The 27,588-nt window shown below is 35.3% G+C and overlaps 2 protein-coding genes across 8 annotated transcripts in view; one reads left to right on the plus strand and one right to left on the minus strand.

The window, feature by feature from the left end:
• The window catches only part of LOC117323648 (ryanodine receptor-like), a 170,788-nt gene that overhangs the window by 140,235 nt on the left and 2,965 nt on the right, over window positions 1–27,588 (minus strand).
• Window positions 1,870–27,148, plus strand: LOC117323647. Of its 7 annotated transcripts, none has more exons than XR_004531787.1 (4): window positions 1,870–2,877; window positions 20,658–20,870; window positions 24,683–25,141; window positions 26,705–27,148. XR_004531787.1 is itself a non-coding variant. In XM_033878974.1 (4 exons), the coding sequence occupies exons 2-4, from the start codon at window positions 20,305–20,307 to the stop codon at window positions 26,807–26,809; spliced, it is 372 nt and encodes a 123-aa protein (XP_033734865.1). In that variant the 5' UTR covers window positions 1,875–2,877; window positions 20,092–20,304; the 3' UTR covers window positions 26,810–27,148. The 7 variants fall into 7 exon arrangements, 2 of the variants coding, with proteins under 2 accessions (XP_033734865.1, XP_033734866.1); XR_004531788.1 differs by having other exon boundaries at window positions 24,683–25,015; XM_033878974.1 differs by lacking the exon at window positions 24,683–25,141 and adding an exon at window positions 20,092–20,358 and having other exon boundaries at window positions 1,875–2,877.

Genomic DNA, 27,588 nt, shown 5'->3' on the forward strand with positions numbered 1-27,588 from the left:
ATGAACGAACCAATTCAAATTACATGGTATTATACAACAAAGGATATCATCAAAGGAACATATAACGAAAGCCTCATAAAACCTTACCTACACCTTAGCTTTCAAACATTCAACAGATCTTTGGTACCTGGTCTATAAATCGTACACGTAACACATATGCAGATAGTGTTTATATAGATAATGTATAATTGCGATCAAAGTATCATATACATCAGATAAAAGCTGCTACTATTGTATATCCTGTCTAACAGTTTAAATCAACATCCTCTACTGTACTCAGTAAATCCCTAAACCGAAGACTTCATCCTTCCATTTTCATCTACTCCAGACCCCCCCCCCCCCCGTTCAATACCATCATCTTTCCTACCCAAAGACATCCCCTGTCCCATCCCCAACTCCCATCCTTGGGTATCCCCCTTCCCCTCCTATCTCCCACCCTAATACTCACACTTGCCTAAATCCAAGTTACTAGATCTGATAACTCCTTTATGACCCCATATTCCACCCAATCTGTTCATTTACAAATCATTGGATCTAGTTCTTCCTCTTCACGCTGTATCCATTTCAACTCTCTCAGTCCGACATTTCCTTCTTAAAGCCTTCCCTAGGAAACACAACATCACCTAACATAACTTCATTCAGACTTGACTGATTAAATTGTCTACAAATTACGACAGAAATCAGGGCAGTAAGAGGTTTTCAATTATCACCTCGATGGACTCGACCCTGGCGCTGGCCGAGGACACACTGATGGTCAAGAGAGATACTTACACATCGAATAATGGATGTTGATTCTTCTTCATATTCCTCCAGTTCATTTTTCACAACCATTTTCCTAGATCAATACTATCAACAACAGGTTTTATCCGTTTGCATACATCTGCTCTGAGGAACACTGATCAGGTACACGGAGAATGTGCATATGCACAACACAGGTCCATACAGCCTCTACACATCAAGTTATGTAGCTTTCTTAAGTTATATCACTGATTGATTAAGATCCGACAGAAATGTGGAGATTTTAAAACTGAACAAAAACAAAAATAATTTAATAACCTTTTTCACAGATCTGTATGGTAAACATACTTCAAAGTTCAGAATCTCACAAATATTTTTTTTTTCTCGATTATTCACCTGATTTTTCACTTCACACGAACTGTCGGCAAATACACAATGAGTTTACTGCCGGACGGACAAGCACTGAACATTCACAATTGGTATATCATCCTCCCGCTTCCCTTGTTAACAACATACTGTTGCTTTGAGGATGAAACCAATGTCGAAGTACCATCCACACAAAAAATAAACTGGAATATCCATCAACACAGTACCAGCATTAATTCCTGCAGCAGTTTGTTCTCCAAGTCATAAAACATGGAACACAATCGACTGACACCAATAAATTAGCTCTACCTATATCTCGATAGCTACATTAACACTGATCTGCCCTTGAGGATAGCCCCATATGGCTGCATCCAATAAAATATTTCTTCTTGCCTTAATGTGGTGTCAAAATGTTATTTACACACCAAAAAAACAGCTATCTCAAAGGGATCACCAAGCACCTGCTTCAAGTTAACACTCGTAATCGAATCAAATTAAGCAAAATTCTCCTTAAAGGAAATCACTTTAAATAGGAAATGAATACTTTTCCACTAACTGTTTTCCTGGATGTTTTGTTTGCTCATTTATACATCTATAATGAGACTATACCAAATGGAGACAAGGATGACTAAATCAATCCACTTCACTTGTCAGCCTTTTTTTTATAATTCCCAACTTCTGAAAAAGCTTGGCGAATTCTCTTAACACTCTCCTTCTGCACTAGAAATAATGTATGGAAAATTAAAAAGCTCTGATACACTCAGCATGTAGGCAGTTGATGGCAACATTTCAAACCTGGAATAAAATCTGCATTAAAGTTACTGCCACTTTCAACAGTGTTAATTCCAGGGACAGCAGTAAAACTATGAAGGAAGGCCCTTTAGTGTGCCCATCAGACAGACAAGGGATCTGGTCTCACTCCCACCACTGCTCCAGAGAAGATGGTTGTACTGGAATCCACAGAAACAGTATTGGGTTTTCCTATACTCTGGCATAAAACTGGGTGAGGGCACGAATCTTCTGTCTAATCCAAGATATCAGAGATAATACAGTACAATCAACTGCTGCCCATCAAGGTCTGTACCTACACATAGCTCCTGCTGATGATAAATTAATACCAGCTATCAGATTGTGTCTGGTTGACAGGGTTATGGTCTCCCAATAACCAACCTGACAATACTAGGTGCTGTCATCCACCATGTGATTGGGGTCAGAAGTCAGGCATGAGTGGGCCTCCTCATCAACACACTCCTCCACCAACAATTGTATTTAGCCGTCATGCACGGACATGTGCAACTACAATACTTTCTTTTAAGACAAATGATTACACAAATATCGGCCATTTGCTGCTGTTTGATAGTTTTGATGTCTGGGATACCAAAGAGTATCTGACATCTACCATGAGCTAATGTTGGCATCAATCATATGGCGGATACTCTCGTTCTGATGGCACACAGGATGTTCAATATTAGCCAGGGGCAGATTAATAATTTACCCTTCAAAATCGGACAATATTGAATGCTACAACTTTGTCACTAACTAGTCAAACGCTATAAACCTTGACTGCTAATATGACGTTTACACAGTCAGGAAAAGGAGGAAACGAAGCTGTCGTTACTATGTGCACATACATGCAGTTTCATACATCAATAATTGAGTGGCAGAGTGGCAGTTGACACATGTAGTGTTCCTCATCACTGGGCAGGTAACCAGGTGTTACCACTGAGTAGCAGATGAGGAAGAGTCAGCGAAAGATCCAGAGGAGGAGGCCAGGTCAGTATAGAAACACATAAGTAAGTAAAACCAACATTTTCATTTAATTTAATTATTTTTTAAATATGCAAACAGAAATTTTATTATAGTAGATTGTTTATAAAATATATATAAAGATAGGCTGTAGATGAAGGATAAGAAGGGACAGATCGGGAGGCCAAGTCAGTACAAAAACATGAATTTATAATAAGTCTGTAAATAGATCGTTGTCACTATAACTTGCATCTTTTTAGAATATGCTGAGAAAAATTACATAGGGATTTCAGATTGTTTTTAAAATATTTACAGAGAAGAACTACATATGACAACATTTGATTTAATTTCAATTATCAAAAATCAATATAGACAAAATCTAAAGGATATAGGATCAATGGAAAGTACCAGGATAACAGGGAATGATATGTTTCAGCTCCCTAGTGATGTTTCCTCATTAAAAGCCTTTGATAATATTCCAACAAATCTCTTAATTAGAGGATAAATTACAGTGATACCATACATTTCCACAGAGGTTTTTCATTATGATGTGTACCTGATTATCAATGAAGATCATTATTGTCCACTTAACCTACAGTGAAGCCCGTGATTATATTGCCTGGGAGAGTCCTAATGAGGGGGAGGAATGTCAGAGACATTAATTGGGTAGGAAGGGTTATAAACCTGATGTGTCAACCGTCTCATTAACCGAACACTATGATAATCAACAACACACTGTAGGAGGTCTCCAGGAGCCACCTCACAGATTCAAAACACATTATTCAAATATCACCTGGTCAGTATTCCAATAGCAAATCTGTTGAAATATCACCAAGAATTATCCTTAGACCAGTGCCTGTGCCTTACATGGATGATAATCCCTTCCCCTCTTTCTTTTCTATCCCATCTTATTCCCCAGACTCAATGACAACTCCTTAGAGAGGCTGTCACACTCATAACATTTCGTCTATTAAAACCAAATCATCAACAAATCTTTTTAACCTTTTTACAACAAGAACAGTCTGTCTGTGAGCTTTCCTGGTAAACCTTTTCAACTATATTAAGAGGATTTTTACCTTATGTCTCATAAAACTGTCCGTGAATGTCTAGTTCTAAGATCATGCCCACAAGAAGTGAGTCTTTACACTAAACATGTCTACCATGGACCTTGAGTTAAATATAACCTATTTTGCAAAATTAAATCTGCTGCTGAATATCTGATCTTGACCTTGACTTTGAGGGAAAAGTCATATCATTGCTTTGTAACATATTGTCATCTAATGAATTTCTGACCTTGACCTTGTATTGCATCTTGGCACTGTTAATAGCATATTGTCTTCTGATGGATTTCTGACCTTGACCTTTGCTGTGACAGCCATGTCATTGCTTGAGATGAGAATTCTATCACTTAGTATTATAAGACATATAATTAAGTCCTTTTTCTGATATATCTAATCTTTACGATGTCTATGTAGACATGATCTGTTAATTGCTTTGCAGATTGATTTTCATTTTCAGTCACTTTGCTTTGTAAAAGTTGGGAGTATTATTAAGGTTGCTGTACTACCTTTAACTGGTACAGATTCCCTTTAAGTCTAAGTGATAGGACATTCAATTAAAGCAGCCGAATTCATTGGTTTGAACCCACATTAGGAATTGCTATTATAGCTGTACCTTGGTACATGTGGTTGGTAGGCTGTGTGTCTGTGGTAACATAGCTACTGGTATAGACCTGGTATGAATCAATTAACTCACATGCCTTTATTTGCATGTTAAGTAATTTTCTTAAATATTCAAGCTAATATTGTATGTCAAGAACAGACACTTTCCTTCAGTAAGACACCTGTTGATGAAGGAGTCATCATCACAATAACATCTGTCTGTGACAGTTGTTGTTTTGTTAACAAGATATACAATTCCTAAAATAGAATCTAATTAAAATTATATCAGAAGTTACTTTGAAAATTTGACATGTTTCTCTTTAAAGTCTCTCATATGACAAAGACGAACACAGCAAAACCTTGACCTTTGGTCACACATATGGTAATACTAAAACATCTTGAAGTATTATGTCACAGTAGTTAACAATCTGAGACATGTACCAGGTAATTAGCAAATACTTCTCCAACCGAAAACAACATTTTTGTATAAGTTATGCCTGACTTTGGATGGGAACACTCTCAGGACGAGAGGACTTCTACAAACTACTGGCTATGTAAATACTTCCCCAACAGGCGATTTGTTTTTATAATGTCTGATTTTGGATAGACAGACTCTCAAGACAGAGAATATCTACAACTTCTGGCTATGTACATAAAATACAGTTAGCCTATAAAACACATCTATCTTCTGGCTCCCTAAGGATGATGGGCATTGTCATGCACAGAGCAAAAAATTCAATAGCCGCAAGTTAATTGTATATTTATACTAGGCCAGCATGTGTATCTTCAATATATTGAACGAGTATCAATGTCTCCCTCCTTATTCTCAGATTTTATGGTTTCCCTGAGTTACAGCCTTCCTGTCTGTGGAAGGAGCTTGATGAGTTCACGCTGTAATTATTACATGATAAATATCACCATACAATTCCCAGAACAATTCATCAAGGGAGATAACTTGTTAATTATCCACTCCATATTTCATGATCCACTGTTCCCCTGTCTGTATCATGAGAGCACTGCAGACAGTAATAAAACAATTTAAAACACTCATAGGGGACACAAATGTCTTTTCCCATTACAGCTGAAGTCATATGCTGTGTTGGTTGGAAATACTTCAAAACTTCTTCTCATTCTATCATTTGACATTTATCTAGTTTTATATACAACCAATACTAAAAACTTGATTTGGAACAGAAACAAATTTGTCAGTTCTGTCCTACTATCAGCATTGAGAGACTTATATGAGGGCATTTACTACTGAATACCTGTAGGTCTTACTCCAAAAAACTTCCATAGGAAACAATTGGTGATGAAATATTGATATCTACTCTTTTCTGCATTCTTGGAATTCCTGTGTTACTATTAATGCAACCACTAGAATTTTTAGGATGATATTTCTGGTAAGTTGTACTCAGCATGAAACAGAATCATTCAGAATTTCCATCCATAAATGCCTGATGAGATGTCTTTAATTATCCTTCAAATTATATAAAGATACAAAATGTATTGTTAGAGTTCCTGGTGCAGAAGTAAGGAGATTCGGAAATTCTGTCTGTCATGGAATTGTAATGTACAGCACCATGTGCGTGTGTACATGTAAACAACTACTAGTAAAGTGAGTGATGTATGCATACTACCACCAGGAGGATGCTAGGAGCATGCTGCTGATAGATAGCTTGGTATTAAACCAAATTTAAAAGACATTTTATTACACTGAACAATTAATTTCCTTCTGCATTCCTGCTGTTTTGAAAGCACTAGAGCATTCATTATCTTTTATCAAAAACTGGTAACTTTTTGTTCCTTAACTTTATTATGTATTGATGTTTTACTCTGCATCTCAGACAACCTGATAGAAGATAAGATCAAGAATTTGTTTTACAGCGAATTGTACAATACACTGCTCTGCAAATGAGATAAGAGAAATGAAAACCATCAAAAATCATTTGGAACAATTCTACAGGTTGTAAATTATCTTAGTTTTTTTTATACATTTTAAGGCTTATCAACTTTGTGACAATACCAGTGTAGTTTAAGTGAGAAATTTATCAGCAGATTGGAATTTTTATGTATTGGAGAAACTTTGTCTTGATAGAACTCCAACAAGTCAATTTAATTGAAGCTAGTACATATGTATATATTTAGTCTGATCTAGATCAAATGGATTCCTGGCTATTGACCCATGCTTCCTATAAGTTACAAACATTTCAGTTACTTTGACTGCTTCTTTCTGGATAACATGATACCTGGGAAAAATTGAAATATTTAACTATTGTTTTGATGAGAAGTCACAAAGAGAATTCTGATCAATATGAATGCTACGGTCATTAACCACAAGTGTCTCAGTTCCAAAACAGTAACAGGTTTTGTCAATGTTTTGTTATCTTGATCTTAATTCTCTGTAAAATTGGGTTGGTAAGTAGACAGGACTGAATACAAACATACTGCCATCTTTTGCCTAGTTTTACAACCAAAAACAGGCTGTTTCCTAGCTAAGTGTGTTGTTTTCCCAAAATAAAGAAAACTATGAATATCAATTTTCAAGAAAATATTATGTATTTTACCAACTCAAGCAGGCACAGACTGTTGCAAATTTCGGATTGAAATAACAGTGTAAGCATTCCCCAAAAAAACACACTGTATCAACATTTGATCTGTTTAAACCTTAAATTGATCACAACAATAAGTGGCTGTTTTTATGTATCAATCAGTACATACGTAAGATTAAATATTAATACAGTCACACTACCAGTACACTACAGCGATGATGGAAGGTAGTATTGGACTTGTCCCTGGCATACAGCGTAGCCTTACAATGTCAATCCAAGTTTGGAGTAGGAACCATTTACATATTTATATTCTATGTTTATCCAGACCACGTACTTTACATACAACACCCCTTAAAACCAGACAGCTTTACATACAACATCTTACCTTAAAACCTGACGGCTTTACATACAATATCTTACCTTAAAACCTGACAGCTTTACATACAATATCTTACCTTAAAACCAGACAGCTTCACATACAACACCCCTTAAAACCTGACGGCTTTACATACAACATCTTACCTTAAAACCTGACAGCTTTACATACAACATCTTACCTTAAAACCAGACAGCTTTACATACAACATCTTACCTTAAAACCTGACAGCTTTACATACAACATCTTACCTTAAAACCTGACAGCTTTACATACAATATCTTACCTTAAAACCTGACAGCTTTACATACAACATCTTACCTTAAAACCTGACAGCTTTACATACAACATCTTACCTTAAAACCTGACAGCTTTACATACAATATCTTACCTTAAAACCTGACGGCTTTACATACAACATCTTACCTTAAAACCTGACAGCTTTACATACAACATCTTACCTTAAAACCTGACAGCTTTACATACAACATCTTACCTTAAAACCTGACAGCTTTACATACAATATCTTACCTTAAAACCTGACAACTTCACATACAACATCTTACCTTAAAACCTGACAGCTTTACATACAACATCTTACCTTAAAACCTGACAGCTTTACATACAACATCTTACCTTAAAACCAGACAGCTTTACATTGAACAAAATTAAGTCTTATATTACACCACACTAATATAAAGCCTTACGGCTTAACACAGATCCTAAATTGAACCTAACTCCATAAATTACGTAAAGCCTAACTTTGACTTTAGCCCTCTTACCTTCAGTCTAATTTTGAGCTTTGCCCCCTCACATTAAGCCTTAGAGTAAAAACTTTGAACTTGACCCCCTTATCTTTAGTCTTATTTGGAGTTTCACCCCATTCCTTAAGCCTCAGAGTAAAAACTATTAACTTTACCCCCTTACCTCTAGTCTTACTTTGAGTTAAACAACCTTACCTTCAGTCTTACTTTGAACTTGATCCCCTTACCTTCAGTCTTACTTTGAACTTTGCCCTCTTACCTTAAGCCTTATAGTAAAAACTTTGAACTTTACCCCTTACCTCCAGTCTTACTTTGAGTTAAACAACCTTACCTTAAGCCTTACCTTAAGCCTTACCTTGAGCTTTACCCCCTTACCTTCAGTCTTACTTTGAACTTGACCCCCTTATCTTTAGTCTCATTTGGAGTTTTACCCCATTCCTTAAGCCTCAGAGTAAAAACTTTTAACTTTACCCCCTTACCTACAATTTTACTTTGAACTTGACCCCCTTATCTTTAGTCTCATTTGGAGTTTTACCCCATTCCTTATGCCTCAGAGTAGAAACTTTGAGCTTTATCCCCATACCTTAAGTCTTACTTTTAGCCTTATACCCCTTATCTTAAGCCTTTCTTTAAGAATTACCCCTTACTTTGAGCCTTACTTTTAGCCTTACCCCTTATCTTAAGCCTTTCTTTAAGCATTACCCCTTACTTTGAGCCTTACTTTTAGCCTTACCCCTTATCTTAAGCCTTTCTTTAAGCATTACCCCTTACTTTGAGCCTTACTGTTTTACATGGAACCTTACAGCCTAATATTGAACCTTATAAGCATATACTGAATCTCAAAATCTTAATATATTGGTACATTAATGCAAAACTTTACGTGAAGCTTTTCACCTTCAGCAATAAACTGATAGCTAAAAAATGTACAGGAAGCCTGTGACTATGACCTCATTACAGCTCGGCTTGAGTCATTAAACAGAGAAAAGTGTCTGTATAGGTGTTCAAATACATTCATCATATTCCTGGTAAAGTGCTGTAGTGCTTCGATAGCAGATCAATTTTAAACATTTATGTAGCAATTGTATGACTACACAGCTCCCAGCATTGGTGACCCAGTAGAGTATAACTCTCTTACATGTGCAGATAATATCAATCCTGTGTCGGCCAGGTCAGTCGGCCCAACACCGTTTCCAATCAATCGAAAATAAAATGTCTTTTGGCTATAGAGATTTCTGGTAATGAGTACCAGGAAACGAAATCAAGGAGTTGAACTTAACGGGAAATCTACATTGAAAACTTAAGCATGAAAGGAGAGGCTAGGATATGTTAGCCAGTAGACATGTACACAAGTGACACATGACGATGTAGGCATTTTATGCCATACACCTCGATCACCTTGAGCATGTTGTCCGTAAATGTATGTCTGTAACTCATTTTCATGAAGAAAATCTCAGACAGTTGAATTTCATTCAAAAATCTTCAAAACAAAATCATTAGAAATTTTGTATACTTTTGATTTTATAAAAAAAAAATGAATCTTCTGCATATAAAACATACCACTATGTAATGTAAAACTGTTATCCCAAGCTACTACAGTTAGCATGGTCAACAACTTCTTCAATCAATTTCTGGCTGGTTTCAAATCCTGTATTGCTCATTATGTTTGCTTTGATACAATTCATTTGATGAAATTTCCTTTTATAATTCAATACTTTACAATTGATCAATAAAACTACATAGCAATCATAATCTCATAAACTTAAGTAATTTAAACATCCACTGCTTCTCAGTTTACATATATGGAAAACAGCCTCTTCGGACAGGAAATTGAAATTGTTACTTGTTACACAGACAATACAGTTCCGTAACCCGTTATAGGGACAGTGAACAGCGACTGTGAACAGCGACATGTTTTACTGTGTACTGATGTGTTACATTCATTACAGTAGAGAAGGCAGCATGTCTTGCCATACAAATATCATAATTCCCAAAGGGACATCTGGAGGTATCCTGCATTATTCATGTGCCCTGACATCTCGTGCTACTGACAGCTAGGTCTGTATGTCTGTATAGTGGGTGAGGGAGTCACAACACTTCAGGTCTACATTGTCCCAGAGTCTGCTACTTAATACTTAAACATTTACTTACAAACTGTAAATGAAATCTAGCCTGTACAACAGTTCTGAATTTACAGATGCTCATATACAGTGACCTTGACCCTGTGACCTTGACCATGACCTACGGAAGTCACTGCTGGATTTTCTCATCTCAGGTCTTGGGTTGCCTATAACTGAGGCTTAACATAGATTTTCATTACATCGTAGGTCAGTACATATGCCAATATATTGTGTGAGGCACAGGGACTTGGCAAGTATTCCTAACTCATAGTCCATGTCACTTTGAACCATGAGTTGGGAATTTACCAAATCTGTGTGGCATAATGTGACCATTCCAGAGTCACTCTGGGATTAGGGAAGATTCCTCATAAATAACAGATCGGTATGTAGTGACAGGGAGGATTCTGTCCCAGAGTAGGGAAGATTCCTCATAAATAACAGATCGGTATGTAGTGACCGGGAGGATTATGTAAGTACATTGAAATTGATACACCGTCACAAAATTTGAACTGATCCCTGGAAACCAATCAAATGTTGACCAAGGGTTTCTGCTAGATGTATCTGTTAACATGATGCAATTAAATCAGTTTCAGACACACTGTTCCCCAAACACACTGTGGGTTTCAGGGAGACAGGAGTAGTAGCTCTTTGAGAACAAAGCTCTAATGACGTATAGTTAGCCTACAGAATTACTGAGGGAAGATCTTCTAACCTCTAGCCATTTTTGTTTGTGTGAAAGGTATATCAGTATGGTACCTACATGTACAGCCCTATATATACATAAGGAAGTGTTGTAAAAATGGTGATAGTTGTTATGATGTCTAGCACCATTACATCATATACATTGTATACAAGGAGCAGGTATATAAACATGTCTGGTTTATGGTATATCTTACAAAGGAAATCTTTATGGTGAGTTGATCTGGCTGCAGTGAGCAGTCAGTGCACTACCCAACACGCTGTGACCTTTAACATCCTTTGGGACACCTATCTTCAACTCCTACAGGCACCTAGCTACTACCTGAGGCATGGGGTGTGTTTAGAAATAAGGAGCGCTCATAAGGGACAGTAAGTGTTCACTCTAAACAAACATGCATGTGTCAGCGTTTGTGAATGCACGTGTACTACCTCACACTGAGCAGTTGGCCATGAAATCCAACATGGCATCGGATGTAATTACATTGGGAGAGAATGATGCTAAAAATCGAGGATGAGAAAGTTACATACAAATTGGTCATTAAAAGGAAGCCTTAAGTCATTGTCATTCCTGTAAGAAGAATTAAATTTGAATAAATAATGATGGTCATGTGGTGACATTTCACTTCAATAACAGAATAACACAACTGCATGTAACATTACACTGGAGGTCACAATTTTGAATGCAAGCACGAGTGCCAATTTCTGTTCAGAATAGTCACGCATCTTGTCACACAAGCACTTCAGTTAGCCCTTGTCATCCTGAACACATCTCTTAAACTACACTCAAATGAATATATAGCCATGACCTTAGCAACTGAATGACATATGTTCTTTTGCATGTGTAGGAACATGTGACAGTTCTCAACACTCAAACTCAGTTATGTATAATTTGACCCGGTGAAAATTGACATGTGCATGCCAAACCTTAATTGCTAATTCATAATTGGCCCTGTACAGATATTTGTAATTTACAACAAAAGATGAAGAACCTCTCTGTCTAGGCAAAGTTGTGAAAATGATGTTACCTTGCAAACTGTATATTTTGTTATTAAGTATGTTGTTAGGGTGATGTCAACTCCCTTACTTTACATGAAGTTGTTAGGTTGTGGTGACACTATAAAGCTGTAATTAGTACATGATACCTCACAAGTTTCCTGATAATATCAATAAAGGAGACAATAGCAACACATATATGGTAGATATCATAACGATCCCAGACAAGTTTATCCTCAGACCAAACAATAAACGCCAGAGTACTGGTGCCCAGGAACCTGTGTGATCAATGGAAGGCAATGTGTTTGACCTAAAAACGAGTGGAAGTCACCGTTCATGGAATTGGAGTGACCCTCCACCATCCCCCGCCATGTAATTCAGTATGCAGTTTTCTTACACTTTTTACAATGGTATTGGTTTTTTATTATGAATAATGACAGCTCAGAGATCAATTAAAACATTCTACATGCCTATATTTAAATCAACTCCAATAAAGTGTCACGGTGAAGCAATGAAATATCACCACAAATTATTATTGTCATGCAATATAGAAATTTTTCAATGGCTATCTACATCAGAAACTATTTATTTGTGTAACTCTGTAACATTTTATTTCATTACCAATCAGATATTGCTATAATTTTCTTGTCATATTTACACTAAAGTTATAAAATACCCAACGAAAAACTCCATCAATTACATACTCCAGGAGAAATTGCTTTCAAAAATATATTCATCATTTTAAACTCAAACTAACTGTACCACAGGTAATCAGAGAAAAAGAGAGAAAAATAATTTCATATACAATTTTATAAATAAAGGATAATAAATTGACCTAAAAATATTATTAGGGATTGTACAGAAGTATCTAATTATTTTGGAAATGCCTTATGATTTCAAATTAATGAAAGAAATCTTTAATTATGTCATAAGAGAAAAATAAGGAAAAAGCCACCTACAGCTGTCAATACATTGTAGATATCTGTTCTCCATTCAGGTCCTCTGTTTTTAGTGGTAATAATTCCTGTCAATATTTCACTACCATCATTGATGTCCACTGCTTCTCCAGTCTCCTGGTGAAGCAACTCTTCCATGTCTCCTGTCCAGTTCTGTCACCAAGACTGACCGCTACTTACCACGGTCAGACTTTTAACATCTACATTGGTCACCATGAATCGTCTACCATGGTTACACAACATTACAAAATCAAAAGAGACTGAGACAGGAAAAGTCTTTATCATTTTTATTTCTGTTCAATAGAATAAAACTAATCCTATCAAAAATCAAAGAAGCATTGGTGCTAATTGTTTGTACAGGGCAAACATAAGCTAAGCCAATTTGCAGAGGTCCAGCAGAGATCTGATTATTGGAGAAAAGCTGCTGACAAGGTGATGGTCATCTTACTGTTCCCACTAAAGGCCCTGACTAACCTCAGTAGGGGATGCATTTGGCTCTTCACTGAGAGGTATTGACATAGACAGCAGGGAAATTTGTTTATTTGAAGTATAAATAGGCAGTTTAGATAAATAACATTCAGGACAAACAAAGGAACACCATTATTATATACAGAAGCACCGATAATTCAGGTCCTAGTCTCATCAATGGTCCTCACATTAAGAAAATTCCTTAAGTTTAAATCCTCAGAAAAGTATTACAGAATTCAAGGGGAAGATCTTGGCTAATGAATTACCTTCCATATATTCTGTAATGCTTTCCTATTGAAAATTTTAAGTTTAGGAATTTCATTAACTTAAGGAATGTTGATGAAACTATATGACCTGAATTATCTGTGTTTCTGTATAATAACTGGTGTTCCTTTGTCCTGAATGTTATTCATTCAGACTTTTAAGTTATAGAATACTGATGAAACTGCAGGCCCCTCCTAAATACACTTCTAGAATGCAATGTATCCGACCACATTTATTTAAGCAAGGTGTTTGTCAATGCACAAATTATTGACAATTGACAATACACATTACTGTCATTTCAACAAATGAAGTGGTATAATCAGAAATTAAATATACATGAAACGTTGTTGAAATCCATCCCAAATTATTGCTTACCACTGCTCATTACTTATTGTTTTTTTTTCACAATGTCCAAAGTCGTTGCTACATAATTAGCTGGTGACCTATATAGTTAGATACCAACTTGGTTTAAAGCTTTTCTGTGTATGCCATTGAGCCAACCAATATATTAATGTATTTCACTGAAAATGAAACCTATGAATAATTAATCATAAAAAGTATGATGTTTTTGGGTTTTTTTTTTACCATTCTGACCAGAATCAGCCAACATTTGAGTAAAACAACATAAATTATTCATCAAATGTATAGTATTTCAGTAACTTCAGTAACAGAATGTAATGGTTACATCAGGCTGAAAGGAAATCAACAAAACTTTTTTTTTTAGATATTTTACAGATCATTTTTGCTTAAAGTCTGTATTATTTTTGTTTTTATATGTATATTTTTTACTGTTATTTACTTAAGTCTTACATTACATATATTTGATTAATTGTGTGTGCATTATGATGCAACAGACAACATTTTGTTTGTAAGTTTGATATTTTTGAAGGATTCTATAAAAAATATTGATGTCTTATTTTATAAATCACATTTAAATTTTTTACAATATTTCTAAATTTTTCAAATTATGCCCAATTTTATCCTTGCATAATACTTCTAAAAATATAGAATTCTTACCAAATATCTTTAACCAACAATAATTGTTCATGCATTTATTGGCTAAATAGATTTTGAAATGCGTGAAGTCATTCCTTTGTAAAATTATTCTGACAAAGCAAAATCCAGCTAGGATCTAATATAATAGTTTCACGCTATCATGAATGTGTAATGCTATTGGCACTGAACTGACAGGAAATTCATCAGGTAACACTCCAGCAGATTTAAATTGGAGAAAATTCACTTAAATCTTAATGAAATTTAGGTTATGTACTTTACAGTATCATGCTTTCCAGTTTTTACAACTATTGATGTTGTACGCGACTCGCATGCCTATTTCATGGTAACAGTGATGTCATAGGATATATAACCTCTATTGACATGTCGACTGGTAGAATATATATGTCTGATAATTTTAAGAAAGCTGTTAAATACTTTCTTGGTTTGTCAATTAACCTCACCTCCTTCATACTAAGGCTTGACAGAAATCTGCGCCAAATTTATCAAAACACATGCTATAAGAAAAAAGATGAATCTTGTCTTTGATTGAAGTGACAAGAATTCAAAATGTGACAAAAAGTTTGGTTCATAATCAAAACTGGATCAAGCAGGCAAACAAAAATAGGGCTTTTTTGTCAGTTTGTAAAAATGATGACTACCAAATTCTTTCCAATAATTGCTCAACAAAAAAATGTTGATTTCCTAAAATGTCAATGTCTATATAATCCGTATTGATTCACATAAACAACTTCATGTAAGGTCTTGTGTAAGACTGTGACTATTGATTGCCATAAAACCAATCCCTATTTCTATAAGTGGACATATAAAGTTTCCTTTTATAGTCTTAATCAATATTCTGTCTATATTGAGGGCTACTGGTCGAAGAAGGAACAAACACCAGAAATAACCTATGCCAATTAGTAGCCAGAAATGTCCACCAGCAAAGACCTCGCAAGATAATTACAAACCAGAAAACTTAAAACATACAGGCCAACCAACCAATAGATGTCTGGATATGGTTCCCAGAAAATCCCAGTAACACAACACAACACATAGTAACCAGGACAACTCAGGATATGGATACAATACCAGTAACCAGGACAACACAGGATATGGATACAATACCAGTAACCAGGGCAACTCAGGATATAGATAATAGTAACCAGGACAACTCAGGATATGGATACAACACCAGTAACCAGGACAACACAGGATATGGATACAACACCAGTAACCAGGACAACTCGGGATATGGATACAACACCAGTAACCATGACAACTCAGGATATGGATACAATACCAGTAACCAGGATAACTCAGGATATGGATAAAACACCAGTAACCAGGACAACTCAGGATATGGTTACAACACCAGTAACCAGGACAACTCAGGATATTCATAAAATACCAGTAACCAGGACAACTCAGGATATGGTTACAACACCAGTAACCATGACAACTCAGGATATGGTTACAACACCAGTAACCAGGACAACTCAGGATATGGATACAACACCAGTAACCAGGACAACTCGGGATATGGTTACAACACCAGTAACCAGAACAACTAGTAATCAAGACAACTGAAGATTTTGAAATCCAATCATGTTTTAATGAAATATTTTTTATTTTTCCATATCAATACAGCTCCATTCATTAATCTAGCATTAACATTAAGCTAGTGCTTCCCAAGAGAGGAAATCTCTAGTGCCTGAAACTATATAAGCATCAGGGATGTGCAGCTCAATTAGTGACACATTAATCCTACACTCTTCTGGTAATATCATTATGTAAGCTGAGTCTGGACATCCTGTGTACACAAAACAACACTCGGACACCATTTTGGAGTCCTGCAATAGGAAGCAGTCAGCAGGCAGTATGTAAACACAAGACATGGATGTGTGTGACTATATAGAAATGTCCTGATTGGTTTTATCAGGTTGGTTATCCTGACCACTCAATGCTGCCTGACCTAACCTGATGGACTGGATCCGGAACATCTGAACTGGACATCTGATCAATATGGAACACATGGTTAAATGATTCATGAAATGTTTAACAGTAAAATGGTGGACAAAATCTATTCAAGATCCTAAATACTCTTACCTGGGTATCTCATAAGACTTTGGGTTTTTCTTCTGTTCTTTTTATTCTTCATTTTTCTCTAATTAAAATAGTATGTTGGTTAATTGTTAAACCTAATATGAGCTGAGATCTTTCCTTTGCTTTTTAAAATCTGACGAGGTTTTGGTAATTGTTATTATACATCTCAAATGATTTGTTTATGAATCTAGATGTTCTCTCATCAGCCGAGTCAAAATGTCTAAATCAGATCAGGAATAGGATTTAAATTTTGGTCTGAAAAACTCAATGGAAGTCAGAGGAACCAAATTAAGATAATGGAACCAAAGACTGGTGATCTAATCAAGTCACTACCACACAGAATCACTGAATCATATACTTTACCATACTGGAATACTACAGTGATTCAATTATGTAGCCAGGATGAAATTTTTTTTTTTTTATAAATTGTTTATAAATTGCATTCATAACCAGTCCATGCTTGTTTATAATCCATATTAAATGGCAGCCCTGGTCCTATAAATCACAAATCACTTTAATTATAAGATCAGTCCAGCTTTCCTATGCAGCTCTCTATACTTCAGACAGATGTATTATCACTAACAACAATCACATATAGGGCCAGAGATCTGTCATGAGGAAGTACAACTGAACCCTTTCTCATCAATGCCAGGCTCTGACATTCTGTGATGATAGAGTATTCTACACATGCATCCCTTCCTGTCTCACTGAATCACAGAACTTATTGCAATGCATTATGCAGAAGCAACCTAGACTGGTTTCTTGTCTCCTTTTGTCTATAGAATAGACGATCGTGTTGACATCGTTGACGTTCCTTTTAAGATCGTGTAATTGGCATGGCAACCCCAATCTGCAGAAATGTCAATGGGTAAACATGTACACCAGTGTTGGCAAACATACCTTGTTCTGATGTATAATGTCCAGTATTTTCAAAACTGTGCATAATTCATTTCAAAACCATGCATTATTTCAAATGATAAGCAAAGAATTTTCATGTTTTATGCACAATTTTAAATATGTCAATGGGTTTATTCAAGTAACATCATATTATTTTAACTTTGATAAGTTAATAGTTCAGTGTTGCGTGTATACTGTGCTAAATACAGTCTTTGTCACTCAGCTGATGGAGCATATATATGCTTCTTTGGCTCGGAAGGTAGAGCCAGGGATACCAAGCTGGAGACCCATTCAATTCCTATCGGAGTGCTCGACAGAAATGTGTTTTCCTACATTACTACTATATACCATATAGTATGTATGGTTGGGACAAACTATGTCTTTGGCCAGCATATGTACCCAAGGTTGGGATTCCGTAAAAGGTTAGAGAAACAATATCCTTTGGTCGATTTTACAACATAGCAATTGATGAAGATGACAGTAACTAGTGAATTGTACACAAAAAAAACATACTCTACATAATATTCTGCTAACAAAAGGAAACAATTGTTTATCTCCAATATTTGTAATACAAAACGACAACTGTATCTACCAACAGGGATACAATATTACAGTATATAAATTCATTGAACGTCTCTAACCTTGAGGGATGTACAGATGGTTACAGGCTTTCTATATATAATCATGAGTAGCCTCTTCATTGATATTCCATCACCTAAGGTACCCCCGTGTACCTCCACAGGGAGGAATTTTCTTAACCAAAACATTTTTGGAGCCAACTAATTACATAGGTATTAGTGAAATGTGGAAAGTTTTTGTATATTCTGCTGATAATTAGTGTTAAGGACATTTGCACTCACCTAGACACAAGCTGATGAAATATTGATACCCAATAGCACAGTCATTCTCCTGTGTCAGTTACTGTGCTGTATGCTCACATCAACACCTATTTATGTTCCACCAAAAGTATAATGATAATAATCATAAAATCGTTTCAGTTCCCTGCATGTTAATAAAATGATATATATCTGTATCAGTACATGTATATCTTCAAAAGCAGGGCTTTTATTAGTAACACAAACTAACACTTCCATCAGGACCCTGTTGTTCAAAAGGTGATTAGGTTAATCACTTGATTAATAAAAATTATTTCATTTCTCCTTTACTTCGAAATCAGTGTTTTATATTTCTTAAAATAGGCAGGTAGGTAGAGACTGAAAAAGCTATAGTTTCTTAAAATTGTGTCATGTTAGTTTCACCCGAAATGATTTTATCAGGATTTGAAAATTGTTGTTGAACTGTGATTAGCCTAATCACCTTTTGAACAACTGGACCCTGGTTTTGACATTAATGAACCAGTAAACAACAGAAATGAAAACTTTAACGATGTAAAGAGCATGTTCTATTTTCCTTTAGGAGTTTTATTACAGTACCAGATAAGATAAAAAAACAGACAAATGAAATAAACTCGACATATTTCGTTTTTTTTCTTGTTTTATGTTTTTTACTTCTACAAATTGAATTAAACTTAATTTACAATTATTGCCTCATTTTACTATGAAAACACTAACAAAATTCCACCTGCTGTACCTATAAAGCTAGATAAGTCTGTGATGACTAACAACATTATTCCATTGGTTCTTAGTGTGTCTATAAACATCTTATCAACAAAATTGGATCCCCCAGGCAGCAGGATATGGTTGTGTCCTTGATCGAGTCACTGTTCCTTCTGTCTATTCAGGAGGATAATTTGGTCCACATTTAACTATACTTTCCTTGTTTTAGTATCTAACTGGTACACTACAAAACTACAATGAGCTGTTAGAGATACAGTTCCATAACAAGTAGATTGTCGATTCAACTCCCAGCACCTCCATAGTCACACATTCACACCAACTCTAATATATACGGCCAAAGCTAGGTACTAATGGCCAAAGCTAGGTACTAATGGGGATCATGTGTTAAGATGGCCCTTTGACTGTCTCATATGATTTCTTTGAGATTCATATACAGAACTTATGATACAATGGAATAAAATAACAATACATATGGAAAATTATGTCCATGTTCTCAGTATTCATCAAGGGAAAGTTATTTTCAAATCTAATTTAGTTTGCAAAATTGACTGGAGTAAGATTTCAATCAAAATCTCAAGTTAAATCAATTTAATTAATTTAATTAAAAGTAATCAAAAAAATATTTTAATTGAATTAATTGATCAAATAACTTTTTTGAAATCTGTGGCAATCCATCAATAAGATTATAATTATCATCCTTAGTTTCTCCACACACAGATAAATGATGTTCTTTATCTGGAAATTTTTACACCAGGTTGATTAATGTTTCCGAAAAATTTGCCATTTGATGGTTTTGACATAGTTCTCTTTATGTCCTTTAGGAAGCTGACCATTGGCTAGAGTATCAGCTAGAGTATCGAAGTGACCAGGTGCCAGACCAGGTTCATTGTACTGGTGGATCCGTCCATCCCATAATTATAGCTCTGGGGAAACTACAGCTGCTTTATGATAACCTCGTAGTTAAATTTATATACCTGGTACCACTCCACTTCAGCAAATAAATTTGTCATATAGGGAATACTTTGACCACTGTGATGGACAACACGAAAGCAATAAGAAGAGTGGCAATCTGCCTTATCCAACACTACGTAAGGATAAATACACTAGGAGAACCGATAAAAAGATAAACTCATTTACACAGGATTTGGCTGCGACAATATTTACCAATTGTCCACTTCACTCTTGATCGACAATTCATGACCCACTGAGGTTTTTCCTGTCAGCCAGTTACTCCAATTCATTTATTTCCTCGTATGTTACTTTACACGGACAGCCTTCTAGTAGTGACCTCCATCCATTCATACAAACATATTGTATTTGCTCTCTCATGATTGTACAATGGCAGTCTGTGAATATGCATTTTTGTGCATTTTTGTCTTCCAAACAGTTGTGCAACCAGATGATGCGGTCTCCACCAAGGGACAAGTCATTCGACAGCCATTTAAAGTTCCATCAAGCTAAAATGCCACAACTTGGATGTGTAAGCTATCAGCTTACATGGTTACAAGAATATGACAATGGGCTTACTACAGGTATCCAAGGAAACACCCATAAAAGGAAAGACGAGCCAGATTGGTCAAGCTTTCAAGTGCTGCAGCAGGTATAACTGATCAATTTTGTTACCACTGTCTAGCAAATATTGGCCATGAAAAAAAATCCAACCAAATCAGATTGAAATAGGGGTTGTAAAGTGCCACACAGTCAAAACCATGAATGATACACAGAATTTCAACAATAAGACAAGAAAGTGATAAAGTGCTATATTTGAAAAATAATATTTTATCATATGCATATCTGGGAACTGTGTTTTTTTACTTTTCAATTAATCAAATCATATCTTGATATGTCAAAACTGTCTACCAGTTTTTTACTTTTTAATTAATCGAACCATATTTTGATATGTCAGAACTGTTTAAGTACATGCAGTAACAGTTTTAACCTTCAGCCAATAATATTGATGTGTGGTAGGTACAAACTTCTGATATATTATGTCATAGGTTTGAATCACTGTTGGTGATGTCTTCAATCTCAAACAAAAGGACAGGATAACTAATTTGATTTTTGTAATTTTTATGACATTTTAGGATAACGAAATTTACAGAATTTCCCTGCAATGAAGCCTGTATTCTGACAAAACTTACAGAATCTATCCTGTATGATCTTAGTTAAAGAATAATGAATGTATGCTAACAAAACTTACAGAATCTATCATACATTACCTTGGTTAAAGTGTTTTGATGCCTGTATGCTAACAAAACTTACAGAATCCATCCTCTATGACCTTAGTTAGAGAGTTTTGATGCCTGTATGCTAACTAAACTTACAGAATCCACCCTCTATGACCTTAGTTAGAGAGTTTTGATGCCTGTATGCTAACTAAACTTACAGAATCCATCCTCTATGACCTTAGTTAGAGAGTTTTGATGCCTGTATGCTAACTAAAACTTACAGAATCCACCCTCTATGACCTTAGTTAGAGAGTTTTGATGCCTGTATGCTAACTAAACTTACAGAATCCACCCTCTATGACCTTAGTTAGAGAGTTTTGATGCCTGTATGCTAACTAAACTTACAGAATCCATCCTACATGACTTTAGTTAGTGTTTTGATGCCTGTATGCTAACTAAACTTACAGAATCCATCCTCTATGACCTTAGTTAGAGAGTTTTGATGCCTGTATGCTAACTAAACTTACAGAATCCATCCTCTATGACCTTAGTTAGAGAGTTTTGAAGCCTGTGTGCTAACTAAACTTACATAATCCATCCTCTATGACCTTAGTTAGAGAGTTTTGATGCCTGTATGCTAACAAAACTTACAGAATCCATCCTCTATGACCTTAGTTAGAGAGTTCTGATGCCTGTATGCTAACAAAACTTACAGAATCCATCCTATATGACCTTAGTTAGAGAGTTTTGATGCCTGTATGCTAACTAAACTTACAGAATCCACCCTCTATGACCTTAGTTAGAGAGGTTTGATGTCTGTATGCTTAAGCAAGCTTGTAACTGTGCCTCATGCATGACATTAGTGGGGGTAATGAGGAGTTGTTTTCCTTATCCTGCTCACCTTATCAGCAACACCTTCATGTTTACCTGCCAACAATTTTTACCTATGTAAAATTCAGAAAATGTGTATACAATGGAGTGCACATAGTTTATCAATGCATCTTTCAAGAATAAATTAGTCGCTGAGTTTAGTACTCATTTATGGCCTGTACCCATCCTAATTCAAGGTTTTTGTTCTCAACATCTGGAAATAGTTACCAATGGCTATTTCTGATAGGAATTTGGCATACTGGCTGATGTTGTTTGTTGTATACACAGCAAACACTGTGTACAAGACAAGATGACAAGCAACACCAGACACGGAGGTATCACCACACATCTTGATCATGTTCTTTCATTTTTATATACCTGTTTTAAAGGCGTTGGTCACCTCTTTGACCTTGACATCTCATCTGGCTATAACTCTTATAATCATATGTATAAACACCACTCAAGCAACCCACAGAATAATTTGGTCAAACTCAAGAACCCATACACACAAGCCTTTCCTAAGTAATATGATATAAATTGCGTCATTACATGACAAACAAATACACAACAGCCAGGGAATAGGCAGATAAATATATATATATACTGTATATATAGATAACAATTTTATCCAGGTGTTAATATTAAAAGCTTCCATCCTACTGTTTTATAACATCTTTATAGGAGCATGCTAACAATAACAGAGTGAAATTATCAGAACTGTAGGAGCATATTTTGGCTTTAAACCTCAAAATATTTTGAGGTTTGTCATTTTTTCCCCGTTGTACATTACGTAGCATATATTTATTATCCAGGGGGTGGGGCACTATAGGTGGACAACGGAGCTGTAGGAGCATATTTCATCATAAGACCTTCAAAATGTTTGGGTAAGGTGTACACCCCTCCCCCTCCCTCTCATTTATGTTCTGTAGCTTCAGCTTCTAAGTCAAGACAGAACCACAGAGTTGATGAACATATATTTTTCTATGAGAAATTCTAAATTTTTTTACCTAACTCTATTTATAAATCATAAGATGCATATGAGCTCATACAATGTCCTGCTATCTTACTATTTCAATTTCATAACAAGTAATAGATATGAGAAACCTTACAAGGCTTGCTTGTAAAACAAACCCCACAAAAGCTTCGCTGTAAGAAAAAAATATTTTCACAGGTGATAGCACCCACATAATGACACTTTGTACGTTAGATGGAAAATTTCAAACGAGTTGGTTTTGATAAAGATTTGTGTCCCAATTTTATTCTCCTATATATCTCTGGTTACATTCGTCAGCTTTTGTATTCATTACTTTATAATCCATAGTTCATGGAAGTGAGATGCACATTGTGTATTGCTTTCGTTGAAATTGAAGCTCAACGGTGCTTATAATTTACGACAGACTTTTCAATGAACTTGTATACATATTTCATGGCTTTGATCATTTTTCTTGTGTTTCTTCACCACATATATTCAGTAAAGGAATGTTGTTGCTATCACCACTTATTTTTAATTTATGGTTGATCCTCTTATACGCAGGCAAATTACAATTAATCAATACATGTACAGAAAACAAAAGGATAGATTATATCTATTGTATTAAGACAGGTGTAAATATCATCTTAGTAAGAAGAACGTCACTTCTAATGTATACCCAAGTATATACACAATGAAGCTATATATATAATTTGCTCATCATTTTAATCTGCTTTGCTGCCAATGATGAGGACTATATGAAAACCATCAGGTATCAATCAACCATTTCACCATCATGGAATTGACCATTCTTTCATGCAGGAACAACAGGATTTTTTTTTTTTTTTGCTCATCCACTGAAAGGCCGGAACAGTGGATGTTAAACCCATTGTAATAACATGCATATTTGGCAATCTATGTGTATGGGTATTGCTAAAACAACATGTCTCCTATTGTCCCTGGCTAAAAATAGCAATAGTGACCTTGACCCAAAATCCTTGAAAGTCAAACCTGTCTGAGATATTATGGTCCTTTATCATTTTGTGAAGTTTGATCAAAATCCCTCACGAAATAAAGCCGCTAGAGTGCTGACAAACTGGTGTTACATACATATGGGCACACTGTTCAAGATGGATGGAGAGGACCCCCTCCCCTCCCCACCCCTACCCCCCAGCCCCCAACCCTCTCCCGACCCAACCCCACCCCACTTGCCCACTTGTTTCACTATTAGGGTAAAAATAATGGTATCCTTTTATCATTATTTATGCAACAGGTCTGTAAGGACCATAAGATTATAAGACCATGCCCATAAGTTTGATTAAACATTCAAGTCTGTGGCTAAATGAAATAGATATAATCATTCTTTATGTTGCTGATAAGGTTATAATCTTTTTTGTATTTAAGAGAATGGAGAAAGTTTAGAACAACATGGAATGGAGAAAGTTTAGAACAACATATCCAGAGTTGCACAGGGAAACGATGATATAACTTTGCCTGGCCTGAGAGTCATAGAATACTGTTGGTATCTGTACCTGCCTATCCTTGTATGGGAGGCCTACCAAGGCTAGCAGTAAGGAGAATCACATGCTATCATCCAGGCTCTTCCTACAGTGTGAGGCTCCCCATGGGGGCTCAACATCATGAGCAAAGCTCACTGGGACAGAGACTGGACGGTGTACTGTTGGATCATAAAGAGGCTTCAGTGGGGTTTTATCTCACAGCAGTACCAGTAGTATGGTATTATTCACCAGAAGATGATGCTATCTGTACTATCGCCACTGTTCCAACCATATGTGACTTAAAAACCAACTGTTCCATGCATGGATGTCAAAACCTGAAACACATTGTCTACTCCAGTGAATGGTGTGGTTGTAAATTCCATAACTAATCTAAAAGCCTACATCTTTTGTTTCTGTATTATTTAGATTCCCTTTACCATACCTCCAGTACTTCCCAGAGACATGTCTTTTGGAAGCAATGATACACAAACAAGTGATCAAATCCAGATAGGTTTTTTTCTATGATATCATCTCTTTATATATATAGTTATACATTTAGAAGAACTTTTTGCAGAAGCCAGTTGTGTATATATACAACATGTGGGGTAGGAGAGCTATTCAAAATATTATGGCTTATTTGCCAAACCAGGCCTTGTACCTAGGTGCGTGTAAAGTGTTTGGTGATGAACAAGACCTTAAAATTCTCCACCATCACTATACAGATCCATAGATACATACTGAGAACTTCTCATGTGGGTGTATGACCTTTGGGTGTAAGACCTTATTACCTTTCTGCATCAAAAACAGTTGCTGAAAATCTATAGAAAGTAGTAAAAGGTCCATACACTATACCTACACGAGTGTCAATCTTGTAGAAAACACGAATTTCTAATGATAAGTGACAAGCTTGCAGGAAACTCAGATCTTTAATGACACAAATCACAGGCTGTTAAATTCTTTGAACTTTGAAATAACTACAGTAGTGATTAGTCTGTACTTCAACACATCGGAAGGAATGTGTGTAAACAGAATCAAGTCTAGATGTAACAATACTAAAATTCTAACAATTAAAATTATACAGGTATTGAAGTATTCTTCTTTTTACCTCATTGTTTACATGCACACCTCACTGAAATTGCCATTGTAATTTCAAGGTAATTTTCAATCTAATTAAATCTAATTGACATGATTATTCTTGTGTATTCCGTCTGCTACAAGGATTTACATTGTACCTTCATAATAAAGGAATATATATGTAGTTTTAATATTAGGTAGCGGAGTTTATAATAAAGGAATATATAGGCTATTTTAATATCAAGTAGCAGAGTTTATAATAGAGGAATGTACATAAATGTAGTTTTAATATTAGGTAGCAGAGTCTGTAATAAAGGAATATATAGGAAGTGTTAATATTAGGTCGCAGAGTTTATAATAAAGGAATATATAGGTAATTTTAATATTAGGTAGCAGAGTTTATAACAAAGGAATATAAAGGTAATTTTAAGATTAGGTAGCGGATCCACAAAGGTAAATTAATCTGTATATCCTCTGTTAATTAGGATGAGGTAAATATTTCAGGATGATACAGATCAGGTATAATACAAAATAAGGTGATCAATATTTTCGACAGATATGGTTCATTCGACAGGTATGGTAAACGAACATCTATTTTTAAAGCTGGAATTTTTTACTGATTGACATGTCAGTGACGTTTTTAATATATCAATAGTTAGTAATTAATTGAATAAATAACCAAAAATTGAACCAAAAATTGAAGACAATGCCTACTAGTACTAAACAATTCTACTAATAAATAATATCATTTAATTTTCAATTATTTTCTAAAAAAAAATTTTTTTACCAGTATTAAAATCAGCCAGGTTCAATATGATATAGTATGATAAAATTAACCTTTTATCTGTTACAGATGTTGTTATTCATCCGTTGCCACCACTACGGATCAAACTCGGATCAAACTCGGACCTGTGGCTTACAAGTCTGTTGTCTACCGATTGAGCTAGCTTTGAAGTAGCTAATTTTCACCAAGCTGAAACTTCTGAACAAGATACGTTTTCTTTCTCTAAAACATGAATCAGTAATTTTTAGGACTCGGGCATTGGACTCATGCTTTTCTATGGGACTTCCCCCAAATTTTGAGTACCAACCATATCTCTATCATTATCTATTTTTCCTTTTGAACCATAGATATTCAGAAATTTCTTGATTTAATCAAATCTTTTCAATGTAAAATAGGATTAAGCAGCCATCAAGTTGTATTTTGTATGTATGCTTCGAGAGGACTGAATAAGTTATATGAACTTGTGCCCAATCCTTTTTGTAAAAAGGGCAAATAAAATATGTTTAAACCAACTATATCTCTTAGTTTTGGGACTCATCAAAATTTTGAAATGTTTTTTGGAGTAACTGTAAAAAAAAATCCTATGAAAAATACTGCTGTCAGAATGAAAACTTGATGAGACAAAGCACCATTATTTCCTTGCATGTTTGAATTATGTTTACTTTAATAGCATGCAATGTCATATGCAAACATCAGGCTCTGATTGGTCAGTTTTGTGTGTGTACATAGCATGTGTATGGAACAAAGTTAAATATCCTTGGCACAAAAATAAACATTTTCACCAAAATCAATAAATTTAATACTCACCAATGTATGAAACCAAAACATGCTATACCATTATAGGTTTGTTAAAAAGATCAACTTTGTATCATTCATTACAAAACAGTATAACCCACTAAATCCATGATGTTTGAATATATCCCTCTTTTAGTAATCCCTATTACATTGTAGCC

Source organism: Pecten maximus, chromosome 3, assembly GCF_902652985.1.
Source record: "Pecten maximus chromosome 3, xPecMax1.1, whole genome shotgun sequence".
Lineage (NCBI taxonomy): Eukaryota > Metazoa > Mollusca > Bivalvia > Pectinida > Pectinidae > Pecten > Pecten maximus.